The sequence below is a fragment of the Anabrus simplex genome, chromosome 1, assembly GCF_040414725.1.
Source record: "Anabrus simplex isolate iqAnaSimp1 chromosome 1, ASM4041472v1, whole genome shotgun sequence".
In the NCBI taxonomy this organism is placed as follows: domain Eukaryota; kingdom Metazoa; phylum Arthropoda; class Insecta; order Orthoptera; family Tettigoniidae; genus Anabrus; species Anabrus simplex.
Window position 1 is genome coordinate 248922525 of NC_090265.1, and position 16550 is coordinate 248939074.

Sequence of the window (16550 nt, forward strand, 5' to 3'; positions counted from 1 at the left end):
AATAGCAAAATAAAAAATTGTTTACCAAGTTCATTCTAAAATTATTTTTTTAAATTTATCAAATATTTCCCTTCATTCTTCTTCCTATAAATTAATATTTGCCCAAATTTATCCTCTTGAATTCCAACTTGATCTTCATATTATGATCTTCCTTACATTTAAAAGGCCCACTCAAGCTTATTTGTCTACTAATGTAATTCCATGCCATATCTCCCCTGACAGCTCGACACATACTGCTTATTACAAGTTAAAAATTTCATTGTTGGTCTGCATTGACACTTTGAAGTAACAGATTTGAGGTTTCCACCTTTTCAATACATATTCTAATCACATCCGTGGTTAAATTATGTTACTATTTTAAAAAATTTGCAGGATATGTTTCACCTCATTAGACACATCTTCAGCTATTTAATTCTAGCATAGATTACAACAGAAATGTATAGGCAATTAAGTGTAGTCAAACACTTAAGATTACTAAAAATAGCAAACAAGCACTATGTACACTAAAATCAGAAAATATTGCTTAAAACTAATGATTAGAGTCTTTAAAATAGATAAACAACACACACATTCCTTCTTATTATACTTGAAATCACACCTTAAAACATGTCCTTAAGATAGAATTGTCCTTGTAAAACTGAAATTGTATATAAAACCATTACATGGTAGTCTTGCTGACAATTCAAACCATCAATTTTAGTGGAATAAAATTTTTCATAGATGTTCACCATAATTTGGTCTTCAAAGTAGATCATTATTGCATTTCTAGTGTGTGAGAATTCTACAGTTTGAATTTTTATCTTTACAAACAACAAATATTGAAAATATTTAGTGGTTGGCCCTAAGTAAATATGGGAAGTATTCACCTAGAACCCTAAAAGTGATCTATATTAATCCAATATCTGTCTAAGAGTTCTGTACAAAATTTCAACTCTCTGTCTTCAATAGTTTCTGAAATACTTGTACCAACCCATCAAGTGAAAAAATTTATAACAAAAGTAATTTTTGGGAAAGCACAACTTTGATCGGTATTCTAAACTTCAGTAGCAGAAGTACCATGAAACTAAGCAAATATTTTAGCATTTTCTATGATGTTCATGTACAAGCCCCTTAAAAGCTGAATAAAGAAGAACAAATTCAATTCAGTTTGCAATTTTTAATTTGTACTCAATTTATTTGGAAGTCTAACCAAGACCGACTCCAATCCTCAGACCGTAATGTAAAAAAAAAAAAACATGGCAGCCGAAGTAGCTGGATTGCTGGGATTGGCTAATGCGAAAATATCAAGTACAATGGCGGTTATTTAACATGACAAATGTAACATCATAGGTAAAACCATTGTTTCACATATGACAACACATTGGCAACAACTACCCATCGCATATAATCAACTAGAATCACATAATTTATATTCTACTAGAAAAGAGAACAACAAACTGATTATTTATAAGTTTCAATTAGTCAAATAACGTTTTCTCTTAGATCTGACTTTGCTGGGTAGATGAAAATACACGATAAAACCGTTAAAATGTCATTTTGAATGTTTCAAAATAAATTCAGGTGAGAAATTCCTCAATTTATTCGCTCTCATGAGAACTATGAAACATAATTTGTTGCCTTAGTTTTGAAGTGGACAATTTATTATATTCAGCACCCAGTGAAAGGGAAGTGCACCCCAAATAATAATGTAATTGGCTTTAGGTCCCACAAACATTTTTACTGTTTTTGGAGATGCCAAAGTGCCGGAATTTTGTCCCACAGGAGTTCTTTTACATGCCAATAAATCTACCGATACGAATCTGACGTATTTTTGCACCTTCAAATACAACCGGACCGAGCCAGGATCAAACCTGCCAACTTGCCAACTTGGGGTCAAAAGGCCACAGAAACCTCTGGAGTGATACCATATTTCTCCTAATCCAAGACATTTTTTTCTCAGAATCTCATGCGAAAACTCAAGGATTGTCTTGCATTCGCGGCCTAACAGTAAGTTGATGGATACCACTGGCAACTACCGCGGTAACTACGCTGCTTCTTTCCTCACGCACACGCACACGCACACACAAAACTAGTTGACAATAAACGACCGCCTCCTTATTATACATCGCTAGCCACGACAACCGGTTGTACAGTGCCTGTGTGTAACATCACTGGGTCTCGGGAAATAGTGACGTATTAGCCTCTACAAAAACATTTCTCAAATCTGCAGAATGGCATCAAAACACGCGAGCCTTCGAATTCTTAGAAAGACCGGCTACTCAGTGGCAGAGTTATAACGGGTCTATTGTACTTACATAAAACCAGCTTCATGGTCTGTATTGCACTTCAATAGATACACAATTAAGTATTTATTTATTTTCCACCTAGCAGACCTAGTCCTTGATGACTGCTTTCAATTGTAGAAATAATTTATATATTTTCTCTTGAGTTATTTGTTTGTTTTAATGTTGTCAATCTTATGTTAATTTTAAGGACACTTCCTCTAAAGCATTATTTTGTCAATTTATATATCTTTCATCTAAACAGTGTTATGTTGCTGAAGATGTTGATAATATACGAAACATGTACCACTTTTAACCATTAAATTGCATTAAGCAATTCGACTAGGTGGATAATAAATAAATACTTAATTGTGAATCTATTGTACTTGACGCTTAGTGAAATTAAGTTTTAGAGACAGCAGGAATATTTTTGTGATGGTTAGTCGTATTGTAGATACATGGAAAAGGTATTGCCGGCAAATTTTCAACGGGTTCTCGTTGATATTATGATGCCAATTTTAAGTTAATGGTTATTAAACATTCGGAAATGTACGAGTAGAATAATTGTGCAGCAGCAAGAAAATACGGCATAGGCCTAACTAAAGCCAATATTTAGCGTTAGCATGAACACAAAGAGCTAAAAAAAAAATTCATTCAGTGGTCCACAACAAGGACGCTTTAAAGAAGTCGAAGATGAAATTGTGAGGTATGTGCACGAAAAACACAAGGGTGAAATGGCCATACCTTGGCGCAATAAACTCGTTCGTTGACTTTCAATGTCCGTGATTAGGCCTATACATCGCTAGCCGGCAAGCGAGATATGCGTGTAGTGGTAGCCGGTTGTATCTGACGCTGAGTAAAAGCAACAGTTTTATAGACAGCAAGAATAATTTCCCGATGGATCGTCGTATTGTAGAGATGCATGGAATAGGTATTGCCAGCAAATTTTCAACGGTTTCTCTTTGGTATTATGATGCCAATTTTAAGTTAATGGTTGTTAAACCCGCGGAAATAAAGAATAATTGTGCGGCCCCAAAAAGAAAAAGAAATACGGCATGACGAAAGCCAAAGTTCGGCGTCTAAAAATAGTCTAAAAATCCGTAGGCCTACTGTACAACAAAGGCATTCATATGATTTTACAAAGTACTTTTTGAGCTTGATTTAAATTTTTTGAAGGAAAAAATGGGGTTGGTCTTGGATTCAGAGAAATACCCCATGGCATTTAAAGGCCCTGAAAGAGCTTTGGCCTGCACATTATGAAGGGCCGTGTGGTCAGCACGATGCATCCTCTCGGCCGTTACTCTGGGCTTTCAAGGCCGGAGCCGCCATCTCACCGTCAGATAGCTCCTCAATTCTAATCTGAGTGGACCTTGAACCAGCCCTCAGGTAGAGATAAAATCCCTGACCTGGCCGGAAATCGAACCCAGGGCCTCCGGGCGAGAGGCAGGCACGCTACCCCTACACCACGGGGCCGGCATTCGGAGAAATACGGTACTATATATTTTTTTCAAAATGAAATTAAATATACACTTTCATGTAGTGTCGGATTTCGAAGAATAACAAACAAGTAAGCCGTAGTGTGGATATCATCTGCGGAAACGCAAGTTTTGAACAAACTGATTGCCGTTTCATACCGATTTTTAATGTGTATCGGGTTTTTCCCCAGCTTTTATACAAAAATCGGATATAACGACAATTCGCTATAGCGAGTAAATTAATCGCTGTAATGAATTCCCGCTATAACGGACTTCTACAGTATATAAAACAGGTTACAAAAGTTGGTGTCAAACACATGGGAGGTAAAAACACTGTAGCTACAGCTATCTATTGCAAATGCTGATCCATTACTGTCTGTCTCTCAAATTTTCTTCCGTGACTGTTGGCTGCATCTGCTTTAAAGTTGCCATCATGTGATTTTTCCACCACTTTTCTGGGTGTCCTCTTGAGTGTTTCCCATCCAGTTGAAAGTGAAGTTTTCAATTTGGGAGGGATATATCTACTCCTAATCACATGTCCAAACCACTGTAGCCTCCTCCTTCCTATCATCATACTGATATCTGGCTTTCCAAACCGGTGATACAGGACCTCTTTCAGTCTTTGTTTCAATTTTCCTTCCGCGATGTTGTAAACGAGTCCATAGATCTTACCAAGTACCTTCCTCTCAAAGGCACAAATTCTCTCCTCAGTTGTTGGTGGAATCACCCATGTTTCACAACTGTACATAAGTACCGGCCATACTGATGTCAGGCATAGGCAGATCTTATTTCTCTGTGATATAATGAAGATGATGATCATGATGATAATAATAATAATAATAATAATAATAATAATAATAATAATAATAATAATAATAATAATAATAATAATAATAATAATAACAACAACAACAACAACAACAACAACAACAACAACAATAATAATAATAATAATAATAATAATAATAATAATAATAATAATAATAATAAAGTCATCATCATCATCAACCATTCATGTTAAACTATTCATGTACTGTATTTGAAAATCCTGCTTTTACTACCCTGATGATATTATCTATCACTGTTATGAACAGTTAAATAAGTATAAAGTACTCCAATACCTTACCTGACCAAAAATTTCATACGACTGATCAACTGATGATCAATTAACACAGATTCCATATCAACAAGACATGAATAATTTTCATAGTTATATTAAAAAGCCATATAAAAATTACCTCCCCACATATTAAAAATTAAAGGGGATGAATCAAGATAGGAACACACTCAAGACTGATATCAGTTACACATTACCTTCTAGGATTAAAGCAGATAGAAGAGATCATCCGATGCTTATCAGATTCTGTTAATTTCATTGAAGGTATAGTTTCACCAGTCCGAATACTGTAGAAATTGACAAATCCTCCTACATCCCAAACAGCAAACATATGCTCTTCTATAGTCCACCACTCCAACCCCAGTACTTTGGTTGGAGAAAGAATTACTTTCACTGGAATAGGCTACAACAAACAAGGATATAAATCAGGCATGATTGAAATTCCTTACTGAAAGTAAAAGTGCACAGTAAGAATGGACTCTGAGCTCTGACCACAGGAAACAGAGCACATCTTTTAGTGTCTCCAGGTAAATGTGCATATGGTGAAAAGTATTATCAATGAAAATGAATGTCAACAGGATAAAACCTACAACTGTGATATGAGTATACAATCATTTAAAACTAAATCTATTTTATTCTGCTTCTCCCTACCTTTCAATCAATCAATCACTACTGATCTGCATTTAGGACAGCCGTGCAGGTGGCAGATTCCCTATCTGTTGTTTTCCTAGCCTTTTCTTCAATGATTGCAAAGAAATTGGAAATTTATTGAACATCTCCCTTGGTAAGTTATTCCAATCCCTAACTCCTCTTCCTATAAACGAATATTTGCCCCAATTTGTCCTCTTGAATTCCAACTTTATCTTCATATTGTGATCTTTCCTACTTTTAAAGACACCACTCAAACTTATTCGTCTACTGATGTCATTCCATGCCATCTCTCCAATGACAGCTCAGAACATACCACTTAATAATAATATAAGAGAAATTTATTGGACTCCAACCTATTCAATACATTACAGGATGTTAACATTTTTAGTTAAACATCGTTAAAATGGAGACATGTTTCGCCCTCCATGTGGGGCATCATCAGTCATATCAAAGCACCTCAAAATTAAACCAGACGTCTGGTTGGAAATTATGAACGTAATATGTAAGAAAGAATACATTAAAAAACATGTACAAAGTCCTATCCTAAACGAAATAACAATAGACTGGTTACATATAGTAAAATACGCTAGTGGTTTCTTAATATTAAAATGAGGCCATCATATGCACAGTATAAAAATGAAAGTAATCAAAGTCTATATATATTATACATCAAATCGCTACCCCTTTAAAAAAACATGATATTAGGGTAGCCTATAAGACCCATAATTCTAATCAAAAGCTATTTTTCAGCCACAATAAGATAAACTCTGACAACAATAAATTTTCGGGCTCTGGCATTTATAGACTGAAATGTGCTGAATGTAACAGTTCATATATCGGTCAAACTGGTAGAAGCTTTGCAATTAGATATGCAGAACATTTCAATGCCCAAAAGCACAATAAACACTCAGCCATGAGCATCCATATGAAAGACACCGGACATAGCTTTACCACAATCGAACAGGATCTCCAAATTTTAAAAAGACTAGATAAAGGCAGGCTCATGACCGAGTTCGAAAATTTATACATTTTTTTGGACCAAAAATATAATAAGAAAAAAAATTTAAATGATCCAATAGACAACCGAAGCCCTCTTTACAAACAATTAATATTTTCGCTCAATAGTTTAAATCTGAAAGACAAAAGACTTGTTAACGTCCTCAAAACAAGCTCTCCAAGCACCCCCACTAAGCCGCTCAACTCATCACTCCCCTATTCTCCCTCCAATACACACAACTCCTCCCTAAGCGCCAATCACATACCCACAGCCCCGCCTTCTCAAATCCACTCCCCTCCTCTCTAAGACGTCACACGTACAACACGAGGAGCAGGCCATCAGCGACAGCCAGTGCTCCACAAACCTCCTAACAATTAGGTAACAGCTCAACAGCTTTCAAGGTAAGTTTTAACTTTCACATCTTTCATTTCTCAATGATTTCCCCTTTTTTTCTCTTTTTCCATCATTTTACTTAACTAATTAAGACAAATACTCCATTTTCAGATTTCCCTCACATGTAGGACAGCTCAAACACCGATTGCACTGCACAACATGTTCGACCGTTGCCCATTCAACCAACAACTGACTTTCCCACACTTCAACAACAAAATATACGAAAACCTTTAGTCAACTAGGAAGAACCTAATGATGTTTTTAACTATCTTCATTTGAAGCCAGTGTTGTTTTAACTCTGTCTTAGCACAGCCTCATTTTATAATCAACAAAAGCTATTCACTTGCACTGTGCACTCCATTCAAATAGAGAGTGACCAACGGAGTTGACTACCTCATGAATCCTAGGGCGAATTATTTTGGTTGGAGCCAAATTACAAATAGACAAATTGGAATGTTTTACCTCATCAATTTTAACAATTATAAGTAAGTGTACAGTAATTATAAATTGTGTTTTATTTTGCCAACATTTGTATATACTACGTAGAACTACCATCGAACTCAATATCATATAGACTTTGATTACTTTCATTTTTATACTGTGCATATGATGGCCTCATTTTAATATTAAGAAACCACTAGCGTATTTTACTATATGTAACTAGTCTATTGTTATTTAGTTTAGGAAAGGACTTTGTACGTGTTTTTAAATGTATTCTTTCTTACATATTATGTTCATAATTTCCAACCAGACGTCTGGTTTAATTTTGAGCTGCATTGATATGACTGATGATGCCCCACATGGAGGGCGAAACATGTCTCCATTTTAACGATGTTTAACTAAAAATGTTAACATCCTGTAATGTATTGAATAGGTTGGAGTCCAATAAATTTCTCTTATATTATTATTGAGATTCTTTCAATACGGAAAATAAAATGATTTTCATTACTTGTAACATACCACTTAGTTGAGCACCTTCTAAAGCTGAGTCTCTTTACCCTCTATGGCTGAGTCTATCATTTTCGTAAGTAACCTATCCTCCTCCATTGACCTCACATGACCTAACCTTCGAAGCCAGTTTACACGCACAGCTTCATACATCGAGTACATTCCTATCTTAGCCCTTATCTCCCAACCAATTACGAAGGCCATCCGGAAAGTGGTACCCGTTTGCGCAATAAAGACACAGTAGTAAATATTAACAAATATACACATTTTTAATTGAAAGTACATACTTTACACTACTTCTCCACATAATCTCCAAGCAAATTTAGGCATTTTTCATAACGTGGGACGAGTTTTTGTATTCCAGCGTCATAGTCCTTCGCCACCAGCGTACTGAGATACGTAGTCATGGCTCGTTTAAGTTCTTAATCACTGTCAAATCTTTTACCCGCCAGAAAGTCTTTAAGCTTCGTAAAGATGAAAATCCGAAGGGGCCAAGTCTGGGCTATACAGGGGATGGTCGAAGGTTTCCCACTTGAATTGCTGCAAAAGTTGTTGTGTTATCGCAGCTGCATGAGGTCTGGCATTGTCATGAAGGAGAATGATGCCTGTAGACAATAGACCTCGCCGTCAATTTTGTATTGCCCGCCGTAATTTCTTTAATGTTTCACAATACGCATTAGCATTAATTGTGTCTCCACGGGCCATAAAATCAATGAACAGTACACCTCGGCAATCCCACAAAACAGTTGCCGTGAGTTGCCTGGTGGACAGAACTGTCTTGAATTTTTTTGGTTTGGTTGGTGAATGAGCATGATGCCACTCCATTGACTGTCGTTTACTCTCAGGTGATGCATAACAAACCCGTTTCGTCCCCAGTAATGATGCAAGTCAGGAAAGAGTCTCCTTCATCGGAATAACGTCCCAGAAACGTCAGTGGTGCAGCCATACGCTTGGTTTTGTGCTCCTCTGTAAGAATGCGAGGGTCCCACCTTGCACAAATTTTTGAATAATGCAGATGGCCTTTGACAATTTCATGAACAATTGTTCGAGACACATTAGGAAAATGTTCACAGAGTTCATCAATTGTGACGCACTGATCGTTCCTCACGCATTCGTCTATTGCGCTCAGCAGTTGGTCTGTTATGACAGATGGTCTCCCTGAATGCTCCTCGTCGTGTGTATTCCCCTTCCCCAGGTTGAAGTTGCGACACCAGCGCCGAACAGACGACTCGTCTATCACATTGTCTCCATACACCTCCGGTTAATTGGCGATGAATATCTTTTTTTTTTTTTTTTTTTTTTTTTTTTTGCTAGTTGCTTTACGTCGCACCGACACGGATAGGTCTTACGGCGACGATCGGACAGGAAAGGGGTAGGAGTTGGAAGGAAGCGGCCATGGCCTTAATTAAGGTACAGCCCCAGCATTTGCCTGGTGTGAAAATGGGAAACCATGGAAAACCATTTTCAGGGTTGCCGACAGTGGGGTTCGAACCCACTATCTCCTGAATACTGGATACTGGCCGCACTTAAGCGACTGCAGCTATCAAGCTCGGTACGATGAATATCACTAGGTCGAACGTTTCGTGCATTAAGAAATTTAATCATGGCCCTCACTTCACAACTGGCGGGGTTCTCAATTTGTTTAAACACTTTAAACAATCACAGACACAACACAGGCAATGCTAGCGTCACGCAACCTTGCACAGAGCAGGCAGACAAGCCACTGACGCGGTCTGACCTTGCCCAGCGGCTACCCAAGTTGTCAGCAATTCATGCGGCGCTAACAGGTACTACTTTCCGGATGGCCCTCGTATACCAGCTATCACGTTTCCTACTTTCATAGCCCACCCAGTGGCTGTGATCGTTAAGCCGTGAAGTCTGTATGGTCTGGCACCGTGGTTAGCCAGTTCAAGTCCTGTTGGTTGAAAAAAATTTCAACATTAGAATGTTGGTCGGCAGGGTAGGAGAGGTCGTGGTATACAATTTATAATCTCTAGATTGTGTGCCAAAAGCCTGGATTCAATTCCAAACCTCTTCGCAGTGCTCATAGGGAGTGAAAGCATATGACACTGTTGATGGTGATTCATCCGTCAGATGGCGATGTAAAACCTTGAGCAGACCCCTTGGTGCTATTTGAAAGGAGTAGGCTATGTGCTGGCACCAGGTTTCACCCTCTCCCTTACTACTATCATATATCATGTTATTCATCTCATTAACTCATCGCATGAGGTTGATGTCAGGAAAGGCATCCGGACATAAGAACTCGCTACGAAGATTCGTTAATAAATCAAGCAGAGAAATTGTTCCACCTAACTGATACTTCTTATTTTGCATTTGGCAAATTTAATTTACAAGTAGTACATGTTTCGTTTAGATTGACTAAACATCAACACCTACACTTTTTGGTTTAGGTAGAAATTCATAAAAGTACAGAGACATATTATTCCATATGAACCTTAAAACAATCTCTAACATATTAAAAAATGTTTAGGTTAAACATTTGAAAATTTGGGAGGGGGGAATGGAGGGGAAGGGGGTTAAGAACTTCGCTATGTCTATTTTGATTAAAACTTATGGCTAGTAAACATTTCTGAAAACATGTTATAATTGATGACTAGAAAATATCTTTGTTCTTTTTGTGTTCCCATAACATGGAACGTAGAAATCTGAACTGTCTTCTTATAGGACCATGTTTGGACTGGAAATTCTTATTTGTGTCTTGTATGTTGAGGCTAATGATATTTGTGCTGGAATTTAATGTTACTCTGAGAATTCATAAGTTTGTGCAACACCTGTTTGTGCATTGGATGGTTTGCGACACGACCCCAAATACAGGTGCGTTGTCCCACGATCTTACTACCTTGGGAGTGGCCCTGCACCTGTAACTTCAGCTTTTAAAAGTTGAAAAAAAAGTATCCTAAATAACATAGGTAAGTTTTTGTTCTCATTTCATAACAGGTTAAGACACAGCGTATAGTTAAAAATGACAGAAGAACATGAACAAGATGTGCTTGGGTTAACATGCTGAAAAGAGGATGAATCCAAAGGTTTTCTGTAAGGGAAGGAAAGTTTCTACTTCCTGAAACAAAAAATTACAAGCTTCAAGTATTACATACTATCTAGAAAAAAATTAGGACAATGGTAAAATAATATTAAAACTGCTTAATATATTGTAAAGGATTGTAAACCACAAAGAATATTCAACTCATATGTGTATATCTGTATTTTATATCAAATAAGCTTTGATGAAGATTAATGTGAACTTCACTGAATAAGGGCAATTACAACATTTCCCTTAAACTAAAAGAAAATGAGAGAAAACCTGCAAACTAATCCACATTATATCACTAAAGAGAGAATAATATTAAGCTTTTATGTACAAACAAATATGCAAACTTGTAGATTTACACAACTGCCCATCATAGTCACATGATACCACTTAGTTATTACATCCTGATTTACTGTACAATACTTATCCAACTTACTGGGCTACAAAGGAGAAGACAGCTGCAAAGACCAGATAATGCATTATAAAAGATAAAAATGCAACAAAACTATGGTATGGTAAAATAGTTTAAGAATATTTTATTTTCCAAATCAGAATTTTGTCTACCACCATGACCAGCAACAGATAGCGTAGAAAGTGAGATAATCAAAACTTGACTGCATGTAAACTAAAGAGCTTTAAAAAAATTCTATGTAGAAAAAATACAATATTATCCAGTAGTACAATAAGTACCTGTTCAATGTTGTATACACGTATTTCCTTATCACTGCCACATGATAGGAAGATGTTCATCTGTTGACTGGAACACTGCACAGCACACACTGCGCCCTCATGTTTCTTGTATGCACTGAGTACAGGGTCTTTAAATGCCACTGGTGGATCTGCTGAAATGAATAACAAGTCTGTTCAGAAACAAATTATGTGCAAGCTGGAAAAGACCAATGTTTGATCCAGACACTGTGCCATATTTGTTACAGTCAAGGCAGGATTGAGAGAGATGGTGGTGGTGACTATTTTTTTAAACAGGAGCAGCCCTCCCTAATGCACTGTACTTAAAGCACATGTACAACTTTAATGATTAGAATACTTACAAATGATTTAATTACAAATTCATAATATTCTCTAAAACATTTTGCATCAACACAGTCTTTCTTTTTTTTTGATAAGACTAGCCCTGAATGCAGTAACAGTAACTGCGTGCTGTGAATCTTCATATCATGTTAGATTACTACCTGCTATAGTGTGCACTACAGCCGGCAGTAACATCTATTGTTGAGGCTAAAAATAGACTCAGGCAGACTAACTCTCCTCATACCACCGCTTAAAACCAGCCTGTGATGTGTTATTCTTGCCAAAAGAGCACACGTGCTCGCTGCCTGTGTGCATATAGAGTGTCTCACGACTTTGTTAATATAGTGTTTCTTTTGTGGACTCCATAACGAATTTAGTCGATAGTTTATTGACTAATCCATTCTCTAGGAGAAGTATAGAAGTGAAACGCTTAGGGAGTCCAACACCAGATTTGACTATAAATCAGAAAGCAAAAGGCAGTAAAAACTGTGTACATAATATTTCATAGAACAGTGTAGAACCTTTGTTCAAGAACAGAAAGGTGATAAGAAAGTTTAGAAGAACTACAGGGGAATTACTCTAATATCCAATGTTGCTAAGATAATGGAAAGGATATTGGAAAGTAGAATAAGGTTGAGGATTGAGAATCAGATACAGGAAAATCAGTTTGGTTTCAGAAGTGGAAGGTCAACAATAGAGCCCATTTTCATTATGAGACAACTAATGGAAAAGCATTGGGAGTACGGGAATGATATGGTGATGACATTCATTGATATTGAAAAGGCATATGACAGTGTCCCCAGGACGAAAGTTTAGGACAGTCTGGTGCAAAAAGGAATTGGACAGGGATTACTAAAAATGATCATGGCATTGTATAAGGAATGTTGTAGTTGCGTGCAAACACAAGTTGGCAGGACAAGTTGGTTCAAAATAACTAGTGGGCTGAGACAGGGAAGTGTTCTATCACCAATCCTGTTTACAATAGTAATGGATGACATCATGAGAACAGTAAAAGCAGCATATGGAGGAAGAGAAATGAACATAATGTTATTTGCAGATGATATTGTGATTTGGGGAGAAGACGACAGGAAGGTTCAAGAACAGTTGAATGTGGTGAATGGGAAGATTGAAGAATGTGGATTGAAAATAAGTGTAGAAAAGAGTAAAACTCTTGTTATGACTAGAGGGGAAGAAGAGAAAGGTCAGATTAGACTTGCACACAAGCCCCTGGAAGTAGTGGAAACGTTTAAATATCTGGGGAGTGAATTAATGGAGAATGCTCGAGTGGATGCTGAGATTAGTAAAAGGATTCAAGCTGGAAGTTGTTTCTATCATAGTGTAAGAAACATGTTATGGGACAAAGATGTGCCAATGGAAGCAAAGGATACTATGTACAAGATGTACACTGACTGACAGAGCAAATGCAACACCAAGAAGGAGTGGTTCGAAAGGGATGAAAGTTGGGGAAAAACAGAGACGGCACGGACGAATAATTGATGTTTATTTCAAACCGATATGCAGGTTACACAATGCGCACGGCATCGACTCAGTAGGATGTAGGACCACCGCGAGCGGCGATGCACGCAGAAACACGTCGAGGTACAGAGTCAATAAGAGTGCGGATGGTGTCCTGAGGGATGGTTCTCCATTCTCTGTCAACCATTTGCCACAGTTGGTGGTCCGTACGAGGCTGGAGCAGAGTTTGCAAACGGCGTCCAATGAGATCCCACACGTGTTCGATTGGTGAGAGATCCGGAGAGTACGCTGGCCACGGAAACATCTGTACACCTCGTAGAGCCTGTTGGGAGATGCGAGCAGTGTGTGGGCGGGCATTATCCTGCTGAAACAGAGAATTGGGCAGCCCCGGAAGGTACGGGAGTGCCACCGGCCGCAGCACATGCTGCACGTAGTGGTGGGCATTTAACGTGCCTTGAATGCGCACTAGAGGTGACGTGGAATCATACGCAATAGCGCCCCAAACCATGATGCCGCGTTGTCTAGCGGTAGGGCGCTCCACAGTTACTGCCGGATTTGACCTTTCTCCACGCCGACGCCACACTCGTCTGCGGTGACTATCACTGACAGAACAAAAGCGTGACTCATCGGAGAACACGACGTTCCGCCATTCCCTCATCCAAGTCGCTCTAGCCCGGCACCATGCCAGGCGTGCACGTCTATGCTGTGGAGTCAATGGTAGTCTTCTGAGCGGGGCGCCGAGAGTGCAGGCCTCCTTCAACCAATCGACGGGAAATTGTTCTGGTCGATATTGGAACAGCCAGGGTGTCTTGCACATGCTGAAGAATGGCGGTTGACGTGGCGTGCGGGGCTGCCACCGCTTGGCGGCGGATGCGCCGATCCTCGCGTGCTGACGTCACTCGGGCTGCGCCTGGACCCCTCGCACGTGCCACATGTCCCTGCGCCAACCATCTTCACCACAGGCGCTGCACCGTGGACACATCCCTATGGGTATCGGCTGCAATTTGACGAAGCGACCAACCTGCCCTTCTCAGCCCGATCACCATACCCCTCGTAAAGTCGTCTGTCTGCTGGAAATGCCTCCGTTGACGGCGGCCTGGCATTCTTAGCTACACACGTGTCCTGTGGCACATGACAACACGTTCTACAATGACTGTCGGCTGAGAAATCACGGTACGAAGTGGGCCATTCGCCAACGCCGTGTCCCATTTATCGTTCGCTACATGCGCAGCACAGCGGCGCATTTCCCATCATGAGCATACCTCAGTGATGTCAGTCTACCCTGCAACTGGCATAAAGTTCTGACCACTCCTTCTTGGTGTTGCATTTGCTCTGTCAGTCAGTGTATTACGTACCCATAACAACTTACGGAGCAGAAACTTGGACAATGACAAAGAAGGATGAGAGTTGAATACAGACAGCCGAAATGAAGTTCTTGAGGAGTATGATACAGAAGAGTAGAAGCAACAAAATAAGGAATGAGAAAATCCAGGAAGAAATTGGAGTGGAAAAAATGAATGATAGAATAGGGAAGAGCCGACTAAGATAGTTTGGACACATAAAGCGAATGAGCAATGAAAGAATGTCAAAAAAGGTGATGGAAATGCAAATCCAAGGAAGGAGAGGCCGTGGACGACCACGATTGAGATGGAAGGATACCATTCAACGCAGCATTATAGAAAGAAACCTGGACTGGGATACAGTGTTGGAGGAGGAGTGGTGGAAAGACCGAAGAAAGTGGAGAGGAACCATATTTGCCCCTATCCGGCTACAGCTGGATAAAGGGAAATGAAGATGATGATGATGAGTGTATGAAAACAATTGGATATGTGGTTGAGAGTATCTGCTCTTTTGTAAAAGCTATTCTCATTCCTGAAGTAGAACAGGAGTGACTGATTTAGACCACCTGAACAAATTCATAAAACAACACAGAGATAATATTAAATGCATACCTAATGTGTTGAATCTCAGTTCTGTCGGCAGTGAAAATATAGCAACACAGCTAAGTCATGCATATCATGAATAGAAATTGAAACACAATCAACAAGTTGGAAGAAATAATTTTGTTTTCCAATATTATCTATTGTATCAAGTTCTGCAGGGCATTTGAGTTTGCACTGAGAGGTCATGAGACCAGCAGTTCTGAAAAATTTTTTTTTTTTTTTTTTTTGCTAGGGGCTTTACGTCGCACCGACACAGATAGGTCTTATGGCGACGATGGGATAGGAAAGGCCTAGGAGTTGGAAGGTAGCGGCCGTGGCCTTAATTAAGGTACAGCCCCAGCATTTGCCTGGTGTGAAAATGGGAAACCACGGAAAACCATTTTCAGGGCTGCCGATAGTGGGATTCGAACCTACTATCTCCCGGATGCAAGCTCACAGCCGCGCGCCTCTACGCGCACGCCCAACTCGCCCGGTGTTCTGAAAATTCTGGCATCTTCTAAGGGCTAATAGATTTCATGACAAGTATAGGTAATGCAGTATGGGAACACATGAAATCAAATCAAATATTTAAAGGGACCTCCAAAACTATTCAAAATGAACTACTGCAGTGTATGCTAGAAGTTTGTCATGAAACAATAATGCAGAAAATGAAGAAAGCAGATTTTGTTGCAGTAATGACAGAAAAAATAGCAGATATCTCTCAACAGTCACAGTTGGTATTGGTTCTTTGTTACGAGAATAACGGCGAGGCATATGAAAGATTTTGGGTTTTTTTTAAACCAGAGGGTCAAAGTGCAGATGCACTTCCTGAATGCATCTTAAATGAACTAAATTCTATGTTTGAAGATAAGCCTCACAAATTAATCATGCGGACTTTTGATGAATGTTCCATAACAAGTGGCGCAACAGGGGGATTAAAACAAAAATAAAGTTTCAGTATCCTACTACACACTTCATACACTGCTATGCTCATCAACTGAACTTAATTATGGAAAAAGTTTCTTAACAAAACAAATCCATAAGGGTGCTTTTCCTTGATTTGACTTCTTTGCCCACATTCTTTTCAAGATCACCAAAACGCTTGTCTGTATTCCAATCAGCACAGATTGCTGAATGTGATGTGGGAAAGAATTGTTTTTTGTTTTGCACACAAAACCCATTTCCTGTATGCACTTGGGAATTTGTCTTTGTTCGGAAAAGAATAATAACCA

At 38.9% G+C, this 16550-nt stretch overlaps 1 protein-coding gene across 7 annotated transcripts in view; it reads right to left on the minus strand.

Moving 5' to 3' along the window:
- The window catches only part of LOC136886378 (cytoplasmic dynein 2 intermediate chain 2), a 130481-nt gene that overhangs the window by 11919 nt on the left and 102012 nt on the right, over window positions 1–16550 (minus strand). For 6 of the 7 annotated variants that reach the window (XM_067159171.2, XM_067159127.2, XM_067159179.2 and 3 more), the window contains 2 exons: window positions 11582–11733; window positions 5051–5256 (listed from right to left, as the gene is read on the minus strand). In XM_067159171.2, the coding sequence (XP_067015272.2) occupies window positions 5051–5256; window positions 11582–11733 (358 nt within the window). The remainder of the gene's footprint in view (window positions 1–5050; window positions 5257–11581; window positions 11734–16550) is intronic. The other variant, XM_067159137.2, reaches the window with a different exon arrangement.